This window comes from Macadamia integrifolia, chromosome 2 (assembly GCF_013358625.1).
Source record: "Macadamia integrifolia cultivar HAES 741 chromosome 2, SCU_Mint_v3, whole genome shotgun sequence".
NCBI lineage: Eukaryota > Viridiplantae > Streptophyta > Magnoliopsida > Proteales > Proteaceae > Macadamia > Macadamia integrifolia.
The window spans coordinates 33,460,240-33,474,591 of NC_056558.1; the positions used below are offsets into that span (position 1 = coordinate 33,460,240).

The window sequence follows — 14,352 nt, forward strand, 5'->3', positions numbered from 1 at the left end:
ATCTAGCACTGATCCGAATGTAAATATATCATAATATTTTGAGTTTAGAAAGCGACCAAACAAAGCTGTAATATGTTATGAAATATATTGGGACATCATATAGGAAAGCCATCGCCGAGGTCACCTAGATTCGATCATAGGAGTAGTCGGCCTTGAGGTTCAGAGAGAGAGAGAGGTTCCATTGGAGAAGAAGTTGGAACCACCGATGGTGGCTGTTGTTGCGGACGCCGATGTAGCTGCTGTTGCAGACACTCAATGAGAAATAACAGGTAAAATATGATTTATTATTTGTTTTCATTAAAATTGTCAAAATGTCATTTCAAGTATTTACTTAACGGAGACTGACGGCAATGGGTCCGAATCCAATATGGTGAAAGATAGGGGGTGTCCCTCTAATAATGGCATTCTTCAGGGGGTGGCGCTATAAATTGCCCTTTATTTTATGAGTGAGGACGGGAATTTTTTTTTTTTTTTTTTGGGCCTTCTTTTTATGCAAAAACCAAGGTTGGGAAGATAGGACCCAAGAAGGGGCAAGATGGGCCTATTGAGCCACACTTATGCCAACTACTAAACTACTATTATTATATCAATAAGAGTAGAGCATGTGTTTTTAACACAATAGTAGGCGGCTAAAGAGTTGGATCTAATATACGAGTCAGTAAATGTTTTAAACTCGAAACTAACCATAAATGTTTTAAATTCAGAATTAACCATAAGAGCTTGTGTTAACCCCAAACTAAACAGAGCCTGGGCTAGGATTTTCATATCTGAAATTGGTTGGGTCGAGCTTGGGCGGAGCCTCTTCTATCTTGAACCTGATGTTATATAACCATATATGTTTAAGGCTTTAAGTCTTTAGGAGTCTTATTTCTAAGAATGATTGATGTTAATGATATATATATTTTTTTTCTTTTTCTTTTTTCAATTCATATAAGAACATGGATGGCAAAAAAAAAAAAAAAAGGAGTTCAACAGAGTCAATCAGATAAACCCAGGTCAATCAAGGTTGGACTAGGTTATGTTGAGCCTGACAAGGTTGAGTTTAGGCTGAGATGTATTACTCTAATCTCAAGGTTGGATTGCATAGGGTTGAACTGAAAGTATAAAATGATATTAACAATAATAAATAAAATAAAATAACAACCCGACCCAACCTTATTTCACTCCTACACCCAAATCATGGATTTGTGTCAAAGAAAAAACCACATGGAGAACAAATTGCCTCTACTGTTGAAAGGCTTTCTATTTGCAAAGGCCATCAAGTACCAAAAAAAAAACTTGGAAAGAGTTATTTTCCCATCTAAATTGCCTGAAGAGAATTATCTTTCACTATTGAGAGCATTAGTATGAGTTTTTTTCTTTTTTTTAATCAAAATGATATATCTATTTGGTGAAAAAGGCCCTCCAAACTAAGGCAACGTCTCCTCACATATATTATTATATTAATTATTCTAATGTTACAATAATATTAAAAAAAAAAAGACAAAAGATTATTATCTAGTCATATGATCTATGCATCAACATGGAGTTAAATGAAAATATATGCAAAAGCATCAATATTAATGGGTCTTTTTATTCCACAGAGTAAGGTGATAAATTTACTTGCTTTCGTGTGTAGACATAAGAGTCATGCCACCAATGAATATTTTTTTCTCTTTCAAAAGACATTGAGAGAATATGTAATCTTTTGCTTAGAGAACCCTCTCCTTATCTATTCTTATTAATGTGGCAAATAATGAGAATAAGCAATATAACTATATAAAATAAGTGATTAAAATAAAAACAAAAACAAAAACAAAAACAAAAAAGTGAGCCGATGGGTTGGGTCATGAGACTCATTACAAGATGGGTGCTGGTAGATTCGTAATTTTAAGAAACAAGGACGGCAATTTGGCTAGTGAAACTAGAGGAACACATTCACTACAGTCGGCGCAAAAATTTGTAATTTCTCCGGCGCGAACCGTCGGCGAGGAGTTAATTAGATTATTTTATTTTAAATTTGTTTTTTCTCTTATTATTCTTTTTATATTAATAGAAGGAGTCCCCTTCTTCAGATGCGGCATTTTCATCTGCTTTTACGCATGCGGGAAAAGTGAACACACGTGCTGCCCACCCTGAGAACCCCAGACACGCGCCAACAATCCAATCGAAATAACTAATACTGGACTGGACCCTTAAAAATTATAAATAAATAATTTATAATGTATTTTTAAATAATAAAAAAAAAACATTTCATTTATATAATATAAGCGTGAGGCCGAAAGACAAAGATTGCGTTACAAGTGACGACGGCCTTATTTAAAATTCTTTATTTATTTCACAAATTTTTAATTCATTTTTTCTTTAGACACCTGTTCTTAAAGACAAGCTTTGTTACCTCATGTGTTCTCTGTGGTAAAAGGATTTTCTATCCCTTGAGTATGCATAAAATACATTTATAGAAATGAAATAAACACGTGTATTATTCAAATATTTCAGTCAAACGGTTTGGGAAAAAATTAATGTTTAAATGAAATGATAATTTTTTTTTTTTAAGTAAAGAGAAATTTGACAAGAATAATCTAAGATGGGAAATTAATTTGAAATGAGAAATTCCAATTGAATTTCATTTTGACATAAAAAAGTTACTCCATAAATCATTTTCAGTGGATTATCTGTAGTTGTTGAGTATTTACTCATTTATTTTAATGGTATTTATTCTATCTCTATAGTTATACATATTGGGGGTAAGATGTCTTTTATTCGGTTGCATAGGTTTGTGGCTTGACTTGAAAGGGTCATTAAAAGTCTATGGGCCCGATGGCTTGAGGCCTTGATGAGTTGGTCACATTGTGTGATATCCTTATTAATGGGGTATTGATGAACTTGGGGTCCATGTTAAGGTTCAAGGAAAAGTAGCCCTCGAGTTAAGGTCATACGATAAATATATAGTTTGCTATTAATTTATGAAGATAGTATTCTATGAATAAAGAGGAGATGTGAGGACGATTGACTATAATCCTATTCTCCAATATTGATGAAATAGTTCTCATTTCATTATGGATATAGACAATTTTGTTGAATTATGTAAATTGTTAATCGTATATATTTATTTAATATTTTCATTCATTTTCTACATATTTTAAGTTTGAAATTCTACTAATATTCTCAGATAAATTTGTAAACATTAATTTCACACATGGCGTGGTCAAAATTCACTAAAAAATAAACTTCTTGATTATATGGTAACATAGATTTGACTTAACCAGCATTTTCTACTAGCTAGGGATGGACTTATATGAGTTACCCCTCTCTCTCTCTCTCTATCCTGCTTGCACCCCACTGTAGTTCCATGTACCGATGGAACTGGAACATACATTTAATATATAGGAGACTTTTGAGATTCCATTAGTCCAGAGTTTTCAGCTCCATCTGACCTGCCAAGTAATAGAATCAGGGTCTTAGATACGATCTAACTCATAACCAATATGGTTACAATTAAAGCTTCCCATTTACATTTAATGTATAATAACAAGAGAAGGGGGTGAGGATCCAAAGTTCAAACACAAAATTCGAAGAAAGATAATTTTCAATATGGGTAACAACTGCTCCAATCCAACCATGCCAATATAAGAAGAACATGTGGAAAACTAAAGAGATAAAGAGTAAGAAAATGAGGGAAGAGTAAAAAAAGGAGAAGACTTTCCAGACAATGGAAAGTCTTTTATGCGCCACATATGGTGTTGTCGGTATAATTGCGTGTAAGCACCCCGGACATGTAATCCTTTTCTCACACTCTTCTCCATTCCCTTTTTCTTCCATTTTGATAACCAGAAAAAATAGTATCAATCAATGATCTATGATGATCTCTAACCAAGTCAAATGGTAACAAAGGAGGGTACTGGTGTGCAGTGTAGTGGCAATTTCTCTTTTTCTTTTACTCTTTAGTTTGGTGTAAGGATTAACATTCTTCCACTTTGTCTCCCTCTACTTATAACTTTTCTTTTTTGATGTGTTCTTGGCTTGTTATTGTATATGTACTGGGATATGGGTGGAGGGTTTCTATCTTCTTTTGCCTTTGGCCATTGCTTTTTTCATAGGAAAGGAATAATGTCCAGTGCTTCCTTAACCTGTTTAATGGGTCCCTTACAGGTCCTATCAATGGCCCCCCATGTTTCCAACCCCAGATATGTTGCGTGAATTTGTAGATTGCAGATATGGACGTTGCTTTCAGGGGTGGTGTCGTTGTTGCGGTGGAAAAACCAGACCCCACCATGTCAGCCACTCCCTGTAAGGAGGAAGAAGGAGAGAGGTTGAAGAAAAAAAGAAAAGCGAAGCGTGTCTTAAGCCGACAAAAGAATTGACTCTCTCACTCGACCTTTGCTTGTTCAGCACACCTATAGTGTTTTACAGTGGTTGGAGGTTGGAGTACTCTTTTTGCATCATAGCCCTCCATGCCGGTGCTTCTCTTCATAAAGATTTTAAACCCAGATATGTATAAAGATGCTTCTGCTTCATAGACTTATAGGGTAGTTAGGGGTGTTTCTGAAGCAAAAATCGGTGCTTTCGTGGTTGTAGACTAGTGGGTTTATCTTACTTTCTCACTTTCACTAGTCTGATGTCAACCTCTTCTGACCTAAGATAACCCTACTTATATTGGATCTAATTAGGGTTTTGATTGTCTTTTTCAAGATAAGATCTTTCTAGGGTTGTTATCTAATCTCTTTAAAGATCTTGAACTAGGGTTTTTATCTGATCTCTTTAAGATCTTGAATGGGTTTCTGCAATACTACAAAAATGTTGAAGAGTTGTGGTCAACTTGTCTGTGACTGCAATTATTCATAAGAAATCACATATAATTGACCATGGAATGATATCAAGAGAAAAAAGTGTTGTTATGTGCATGAAAAATGAAATGAAAACAGAGTTTAGGCCTTTAGGGCATGTACAGCACGCTTGTTTAAACTTGTCTGGTACACCCCACACCAGAACAAAATGGACTCTAGGGGATCACTGTTCTTGCTTTCGGCGCGCGGGTAGATTAGAGCATGAGAAAGAAGCCTGTCTGTATTTTGTCCCCGAATACATATAAGATTACGTCTGATCTGATTCTTGACCTTGGTGATCTTCTCTTTATCTCTTTTGTATTTTTGTTTCCCTGTCTTTATCTTCTGGAAGATCTAATTAAACTCAGTAATGGGCCAGTGCATGTACACTCTAACTGGGGCCAAACCAATTCAAAGGAACTGAAACCAATTTGTGATTAATTAAAATCTTGACCTAACCCAATGTGATTTTTTTTTCCTGATAATAACTGAAGGTGGAGTTGCATAAGCTAAGCTAAAAGAAAACTGAGAAGCACTTGAGAATTCTTGTGAGTGTGTTCACTTCATGGGCCATTGTGGTAACTAGGTATGAGATCTCACAGGTCTTAGATTTAAGGTGATCAAGTTTCATAGACATGTTATTCTTGTTGCTTTCGTTACCAAAAAAATTATTCCTGTTGTTGCTTTTACTAGTACTTCAATTTTTAATTCAATCCCACTTAGTTAGCTGCCACATATGAAGACCGAACGGCTAATCTGGACTTCAGAATTAAGCTATCAGGACAAATACCAAGGTTTTGAGTCTTGAGGGTGACAATTTTGTGTAATAGTGCCAAAGGTTAAGACTTGGGAGTTAGAACTGTTTTCAAATTCACCGTCTCACAAGAGGAACCAATGATGGGTAAGAGCCCTTTTTATCGAATTACCAAGTGTCATTTATAGTGGTACATACACTATGGTGGAAGAATAATCTCAGACTAGTCATTCCTAAATGCCTTCCGTCAAATCTCTCCACCCAATGGTTTCAGTCTTTGAAATGGTTACAAGAATCAAACCAAATTCACTTGTGACCTAATTTGATTCGAATTCATCTATAGGTTATCCCTAAGAAGTTTTCCGTGAGTCCCTCCATCAAATAGTTTGAGATTTTGGAATAGGGTAACAAGAATCGAACTAAACTCACTTGTGGGTAAGGTTTGATTCGACTTTATCTAGCAACTGTGGGGGATCCCATCGAGCATTTTCAATTGATCAGGATCAGGTGGCTCATTTCGAATTTTTTTTTTTCCGTTGGTTTGGGCCAATAAGGGGCAGCCTCCCTTTGCTTTGTCGATCCATAGGCCATATTAACCATTCCTAATCCCTATATCCAATCGTTTGAATGTTGTAGCCATGTCGATCTCGCTCGGGTCCTTGTCTTGTCAGGTCAGCTAGCTTCAACTTAGCCTTGATTGGACTAGGTTGGCCCTGATTGAACTACTATCTTTGCATTTCACGGTTAGATAGGGCCAGTCTAGTCCAGATAACCCCTGTTCTTTAACCATGTATGATATAATTATGCATGGTTAGATTGGGCTGGGCCGAGCTCAGACCAAAGACTTACCCAAGTCCATCTTGCCCGACTTCCAAGACCTAAAATCTCAGCCCTAGCTTAGTTCGCAGGATGAAAAACCCAGTCCAGCGGTCCAGCCCAGACCCGGTTGAGCTAAGGGCAGGCTTCTCTCCCGGGCGAAACGTGCACCCAGCCCGTAGGACGCTCGCGTGCAGTTTCCAATCCGACGCGGATACTGCGCCACCATCACCTGATATAATATGTCTGTTCGATAGAGTGATCGCAGTGACAGTCAAGTTAGAGACTGTAACTATGTCTAGTCTTCCAACCATTGGCCACTCACTTCGTTTCTGCCAACGAGTAGAAGCCTGTTACAATTGAAATCAAGGTTTCAGGAATCAGAATTCGGACTCGATATCTGTACTTGGGAAGCCATGACAGGACTGCATCGTTCTTCAAGCGCTTCGGTGAAAAACGGCCTCCCTTCTCAGGAGCTCCTCGATGATCTTTCCAGGTATGCATCTGAAATTATTTGAATATTTTTTTTTATTTTTGGTTACAGTTCGTTAGTTGTATTTCTTATTTTTTCATTCTTGATTCTTAGTACAATCTATTATCAGTTTTGTGCTGTCGAATATTTGTTGTATGTTAGGTTGGGAGTCATTGCTAGGGTTTAGGTGAATCTGAGACTTTGAGTTGTAATTGCTAGTTTTGTGTTTTTTAATCCTTGTTACGATCCCATATCAGTCATATGGAGGCTCATCGCACACCGGTTTCGAAAGAGATTTGATGTGGGTTGATATGGTCTTGGGTTCACTCAATTTGTAAGCTGGTTTATGTGGTTGAGTTCTTCAAGATTCATATCAGTCATAGTTTTTTTTGGGATAGGGGTTGGGGGTTCGGGCTTCATTTTGGAATTTAGGGACACAAAATTGGAGAAAGCTGTTGGAAGACTAGGAATCTCTCCTTTTATATGTATAGGCTTCTGAAGAAGAGCAAAAACATTCTTTGCTATTGGATCCTCTCTGACAAAGATATCCATTGGACCTGCCTCTTTTTTGTTTTTATCAGGTGGAATGCGATGTTTCAGTTTTGGATAGAGGAGCAAACACATGAATTTTTTCTACATGGTGGAAATAACAATATTTGAACTTTGAGGTTAGAACTGTTTACGAGCTCGGAAAGCAAATATGTGGAGAGAGAACAGTGAGTATGGGGAAAGCAAGGTTGTAGCTTTAGAATAACCTCCCAACGACCTTATGCAGACTAATACGCAAAAACTTGAAATGTTAAATTTACTGTGTGATTTGAATTCTGAAAGATTGATTTCTTGTAATAATTAATTTCATCTCTATAGAGTTTCAAAAAATGGAAGATTTCCATGTGGTTCTCAATAATATCATTCTGGATTTTGTGGTAGGATTAACAAAGCCAGTTATGTGGAGTGTCTTCGGCTCTTTGCCGAAGATACTCTAGTTTACTGTGAAACTCTGTCCCACTTCAGCATATAGAAAGAGATTTGATGCCTTAAGTTGGGCAATCATTGAGGCCCATTTGACAAGTCACTAAATACTTGATTTGCCACTTCGCTTCTGGAATTCCTTTCCTCCCAGTGGTACAGCCAGTGACAGTCCGGAGGAGATTTGGTGGAATGCAACTTCTTCCCATGTACATGGGTTAGGTATTTGGGGTGGGTGCAAGGTTCGAGATTTTGGTTTTGATCGCAACTCTGCTTGTTTTGGCTGGCCATTTCGGTGGTCATATGGTCATTTTTTGGCCCTAAACTTTAAGAAATCCTTAATTAAGCATTTCAAAACACTTTGTGTAGAAGTTAGATTCATTGGACCCCCAAATCTTAGGATAAGGAAATTGCTCCAATATGGATCTGCCAATTGTGTGGGGACATATTGTACACAACAATTGTAGATAGTTCAAAGTAAACTAGGAAGCTATATTCAAAATCTATGCTTTCATAATGATCCATATATGGGAAATATAGAATTCATTTATTAGCTTGCAAGACTACATTATTAACAATTAAAGTGGGACAGAAAACAGTATTGCACGTTGGAGGGCAGCGATGTCATTTCATTCGGAGAGGAGAGAGATAGACTCAAAGGTGCTAGTGTAACTTACCCCAGCGGCTCAGGGAACCTTTTCTCATAAAAAATATACCATACACAAGGTTCAGATGACTTGATCATCAAGTGTTCAGAATTACATATCAATTAATATGACTTTTAAAGTTTTAATTGTAGTATTTAGGAATTGCATATCAGCTAAATGTCTCAAAGCAACAATCTTGTAGAAGTGGGAAGTTCAACTCCGTGGGACTCATAGCGAACAGTCTGGTCAATACCATAATTTCATTCCCAACCCGGTCATTCAAGAATGGGATTTTTTCCATAGAGTAAAGGGCGCTGGTTCCGGGTAAATCATAGACCTGGCTTGTAGAGAAGCACATGGATGTGAGTTAACCTAGGACCCAAAATACCAATAACTCTAGGTATATTTTCATAAAAGCACTAGGTGTATCAGTTAGATTGAGTGACTGTATTTTGGAATTTACTGCTGTGATGCTTTCTGTTGCCCCTGTACTGTTTTTCTTACTTATGGGTTGTAGAAAAAGGAGTTGGAGGAGATCCTAATCGTATGGATACTGATTAAATCATACAGATGGATTATTGGAGGAAAGAGGGGGGAAAAATGTACAGCTCAGTTCAACTCAGTGACATGGTTGGCTACTGTATGTTCCTCATTTATATTTAGGGTCACATTATTGTTGACCAAAAACATCTGTATCTTTTCTCACTTCTTCTCCTGATGCCAATTCCTAATCTTCTAAAGTAAGATGCTGGTTGCTGGTTGATTTTTATAGAACCAGATTATATGGGTAAAAAAATTGCGACCTAATTATTTATAGCAGTGGAGTTTATCATATTTCCCTCGACTTTCTTGGTTAGGTAGATGGTGTATGTAAATGTTTAAGGATAGAATAAATGTGTGTTACCCTCAATTATTCATTTGTCAACTGGTAAATGAATGTAGTTGTGATGTTGAAGCTCTAACACGTCTTTATATCATGCAGTCGATTTATCTTAAATGTTCCAAAAGAAGACCTAGAGTCATTTGAAAGGATTTTATTTCTCGTCGAGCATGCTCATTGGTTCTATGAGGACAATTCGGTGGAGCAAAACCCATCCTTGAAGTCTCTTACCCTGAAAGAATTCGCTTCTTTGAGTATCCTATTCAATCTTATCTTTGTAATTTAGGAAAATATTGTGCCAGATGTCTGTTAACTTTGCATGCATTATTTTATTAGGCCTAAGTTATCTTTTTCCTAGTAAATATACAGTCTTGTGCTGCATATTTTTTGTCCATTGCTTCTTGTTTTCCTTAACTGCTCACAGTGTTTAATAGTTGCGCTGTTTTGAGACCTTATATTGTGCATATAGATGATATATACAAAGACTTCACTTCTTACAAGGTTCGAGTTCCAGTGACTGGAGCAATCATTTTGGATGAATCTTATGAACGGGTAAGACCATTTGTGAATGAATCCAAGAAATAAAATAGGTTCTTTTTCCTCTGGCGGAGGTGCAAGTCAGTTTATATCTTCATTCCTCCATACTCAGGAGATACACATCTACATGCTGAAAATTTGAAAATGTCAGTCATGTGTCAAACCAGTTTTAAGAGTTAAACTTAGTTGTCTCCGTGCCAGTGCACTGTGCCACCTAAATTGTTCTGCAGATCTTCCTTGCTTCTTCCTGTGATCTTGTGTAGTTGAATTTTGTCTTGGAATTGCTTCTATCAAAGAGTCAATTAGTTTCTGTTTGAAGGGGTGGATTTGTAACTCAACAGATAGATCACTATTCAACTAGTCATCTTCTTCTTTTATGCTTTTTATGGAAATGAACATCATACAGAATGTCTACAATGTTAGAACTGTCTCATATATCAATTCTCATCGTCATTGGGAAGCTCTATCCAACTTCATGTGAAACCTTGTCTTAGGATCTTGCAAATTTTGCTTCTCAAGTACTAGTATTTAACTGGAAACCCTTCAAATAATTTGGTGCCAGCCATTTATTAGTTCAAACCATTGTACCAGTTTTTCACAGAAACCTTCAATTTAAAGTTCTTCTGCACACTGAAGCTATATAAAGATTCTAAACATGTTAAGTGGTAAAGCTTTTATAACTGTCTTTCCTGCTCTCAAGTAGTGTCCTGTTATTCATGTGAGATTTATTCCATTTGCAGTGTTTGCTGGTGAAGGGATGGAAAGCTGGAGCAAGCTGGAGCTTTCCCCGCGGGAAGAAGAACAAAGATGAGGAAGATCACACTTGCGCCATTCGAGAGGTAATAAATTTTCTTTTTCTGACTTCTGTTCTGGTCATTCTGTCAGTTATTCTTTGCAATTTTACTCTAATTCATGATTTGATGGAGTTTGATTTATTTTGCATGCAATATAGAGAGGGTGCTGAGCCTTGAGAGCTATTCCTACTTTTCCTTCTTCCTGTACTTTCCATCGTTTTTACACAAAATCTTCTTTAACAGAATTTCTTATCTGTAATTCCAACATCATTCTGATTAGATAAATTGTTGATCTTGATATTCAGGCTCTTCTCTTCTGCATCCCTCTCCATCCGAACTGTTTATGACAATCTATTAACCATTCGTTTATGTCCAAAGATAGATTGGGTTCGTGGGACCGTTAGAAGTAGGTGTTTTTTTTTTTGTTTTTTTGTTTTTTTCAGTCTGGTGTCATCCAAGAATTCAAAACTCAGGATTCTGGTTCTGGTTGGCCTTAGGAGAGATCCCAATCCCGGCCATTCCTTGTCGGTCCTGAATGAAACATGTCATGGAGGCGGAACAAATATTTTTGCAATTCATATTGGTGGATCGATCACTTGGGATCCCAATCTGGATCAGCTTGATCAGCTGATCCAATCCCAATAGTTGAAACCACGGTCCCATTCTGGCGAGTCTGTTGTATGGGCATGCCATAATGCTCTCTCCGTTGGTGATATTCTTGACCTCTTTTGTAGTGCGTTGTTGGATGCAGGTCTTGGAGGAAACAGGTTTTGATGTTTCAAAACTTTTGAAAATAGATGACTATCTAGAAGTTACATTTGGGCAGCAGAGGGTGCGGCTCTACATAATTTCTGGTGTGAAGGATGATACCGTCTTTGCTCCAATGACCAAGAAGGAGATCAGTGTATGATAGTCTCTGAATGCCTTACTTTCAGTAAAAGCCTTTATTTTCACATTAGTTGTTTCATTGGTCTTCTCTTCTTTTACATTAAATCATGTAGGATGCAAGATGTATGGTTTTATTTTCCCCATTTGATTATCATGCCACCTTTTAAGCGAGTCTAATTGAAATATGTTATTTCTAGTTGAGGGGAAAGAAAGGTTTTAGGTGTTTACATTCTCTTATTTAATTATCATGCTACCTTTTACTTGAGTCTTGTTTTCAAATTTGAATGAGAAAATTTTAATGTGGGTTCTTCTTGAATCTGTTCTAACAAACAAGAAAGTGGAGTCTGATTTTAGTACCACAAATCTGTCTTTGGAGTGACTCTTCTGCTATATAAATAACCCACTCCGTCTACTTCTTAGTGCACTCTTGCAAAGAGTTGTTTTCAGGGAGTAGACGGAAATAGAAGAACATGGTAGCTTGTGCCCCAACTTTTGGGGTGGATATTGTGCGAGAGATAGCTGTACATGTTTTTTTGTTACCTGCAGGAAATCTCATGGCACCGGATTGATGAACTTCAGCCAGTAGGCAACGATGTAATTTCTCGGGGACCAAATGGTTTGAAGCTTTACATGGTTTCTCCATTCTGGGCGTGAGTAACTCTGACGTTTAAATCCTTTGAGAAAATATTACCTCATTTGTTTTCTTTCTGGACAAAATTTGTGAGATTCAATATCTTCATGCAGCAATCTGAAAGCATGGATTGCAAAAAACCAGCCCTCCACAGCTCAGAAATCTGATAATCCTTTCAAAGGTAATTCCTCTGACTCTAATCAAATCTTTAGTATATGGCGAGCATCTAGGCACCATTTGTTTCAACGGAGCGCGTGGGTGACTAACTTATTGTCTTAGAATTAATAAATTCCTGTTATTTGGTCATTTCTTAATTTATATGATGAGGAAGCATATTTGGGTGGGAAATTCAGGGGGGAAAGTCCAGCCATATGATGTGCTTAGTGTCCTTCGTCACTCCTTCCTGAGTGGTAGTTGTGAGAGCCAACTACTTTTGTTGGAAAATAACATCCAAATAATTTGATTAGTTGTTTTCAAAATTTTTTATATTAAATTTCAGTAGAATAATTTCTGTTTTCTTTTATTTCTATATAATTATACTTTAGTAGAATAAGGTTTCTTGTCTCCTATGTTACTACCATTGAAATTTGAAACAAATGGAACCATTGGGACTGTTGTTTATGTCTCTACCAATGACTAAAAACAGAAGACTCAGGTCACTCTATATGAGTCACAGAATTTTTATTGATTTCATTTTGACTCTATTCATGTAATCGGGATATTCTTGATCGACAGCAATTAGAATAAACAAATGAAGTATTGGGAAAAATGGTAAAAAATTGAGCCCATGAGTTTAGGATCAATCATATGAAATATTTAACCCGACCTGAAACTTGTTTAACTGCATTGCAAACTTTGAATTGCCCTGACTGAAACCTAAAAATCACGACTGATTGGTCAGGTTATTTGGCATGCGGTGAAAGAAGGGCCTGACCAATTTTAGTTTGGGCTGATATGCCTAAACAGTTCATCTTGTAGCTAACCAGTTTGGATTTGAATGAGGTTATGCATGGGTTGGGTTGACTGAGGATCTTTCACATGTTCACTGAAGCAATTAGAGAGTGGTGAGAGGGAATCTTCCAGTTAAACACTTTTTTTTTTTTTTTGGGGGGGGGGGTGAAGGAGAACTTTATTCTTTATTTAAATGTTTGATTGGTTTTCCATTTTTTTCTTTTTTCTTTTTTTGGTGGCTCAGGAATGTGCGTGTGGAAGGCAAAGAACAGTTCGACTGGGGGAATAGCAGGGGGACCAACAAAGGAGAGTCAGTCCACAAGATCTGGATCTGAAAACCATATATCTGATATGGGTCCTGGCAAAAGCTTCAGAAGCTTCAGGTTCAATCATTCTTCAATCTTACAAGCAATGGAAGCCGCATTTGCTGCTTAACTATAACTTAAACTCTCTGATTCAGCGTTACCCCATTTAGGTCCTGTATAAACTGTAGCGGGTCCTGGGTTCTTGTCGCCTGGTTAGTTTCAGCCGTGCTGCTAGTACATACTAACACCACGGTGGGCTTAGAGGCTCCACTGGGAAACAGCACGAGCTGTGTATTGTGACCGTCTCAAAATTGGAAAGTACGTAGATTTGTACAGGGAATTAACAAGTAGATTCAAGTGGGTCATGAGTAGAGAGCATTGGATGTAAACACTATAACTTCCAAATTCTCGACTGGTTTATGTTAATTATCTGGATTCTGGAAAATCAAAATATGGATCTTTCTTATAATAATTTATGGTTTTTTTTTTTTTTTTTGGTAGAATATAATAATTTATGGTTGAATACTACATCAGTGGGATTTTCTTTTGGTCGATTTAATGAATTTTTGAGTAAACTGGGGAAGTCCTCCCATATACATGTGATATTGGTATACAGTGAGATCCATGCTGATTTGGCTGTTTTAAGGGTTGCATGGATCGGTTGGGATTAAGAATCTATAGATCACTCGTGTCAATTAAAAAAAAATTAAAAAAAAATGTTATATCTTGTATTCAAAGCAAGGTCTCTTAGGAATCTGTATTGGGACGGATTGGACCAATATCTTGAACCATGAATCAATGTGATGAACCGAGAGGTTATACAAATTATCGGCTTTTTTTTTACCCTAGTAGGAAAAAGTAATATATTTTGTTTTCAGCAATTTTGGTTACAAAATGTTCCCA

At 36.9% G+C, this 14,352-nt stretch overlaps 1 protein-coding gene across 2 annotated transcripts; it reads left to right on the top strand.

Moving 5' to 3' along the window:
* The first annotated feature begins 6,629 nt into the window (after positions 1 to 6,629).
* On the top strand, positions 6,630 to 13,921 carry LOC122089092 (mRNA-decapping enzyme subunit 2-like). Of its 2 annotated transcripts, none has more exons than XM_042658558.1 (8): positions 6,630 to 6,871; positions 9,446 to 9,597; positions 9,813 to 9,895; positions 10,621 to 10,719; positions 11,426 to 11,578; positions 12,109 to 12,212; positions 12,307 to 12,374; positions 13,389 to 13,921. In XM_042658558.1, exons 1-8 carry the CDS (start codon positions 6,792 to 6,794, stop codon positions 13,577 to 13,579), a joined length of 930 nt encoding a protein of 309 aa, XP_042514492.1. In that variant the 5' UTR covers positions 6,630 to 6,791; the 3' UTR covers positions 13,580 to 13,921. The 2 variants fall into 2 exon arrangements, with proteins under 2 accessions (XP_042514492.1, XP_042514488.1); XM_042658554.1 differs by having other exon boundaries at positions 6,631 to 6,871; positions 9,768 to 9,895.
* Positions 13,922 to 14,352: the final 431 nt, after the last annotated feature.

Bases quoted from the DNA above. Each gene is read 5' to 3' on its own strand.
- LOC122089092 (XM_042658554.1), top strand. From the start codon at position 6,792: ATGACAGGACTGCATCGTTCTTCAAGCGCTTCGGTGAAAAACGGCCTC. The intron at 9,896-10,620 runs GTAAGACCATTT...TTCCATTTGCAG, and splicing joins TGGATGAATCTTATGAACGG to TGTTTGCTGGTGAAGGGATG. The intron at 11,579-12,108 runs GTATGATAGTCT...TGTTACCTGCAG, and splicing joins TGACCAAGAAGGAGATCAGT to GAAATCTCATGGCACCGGAT.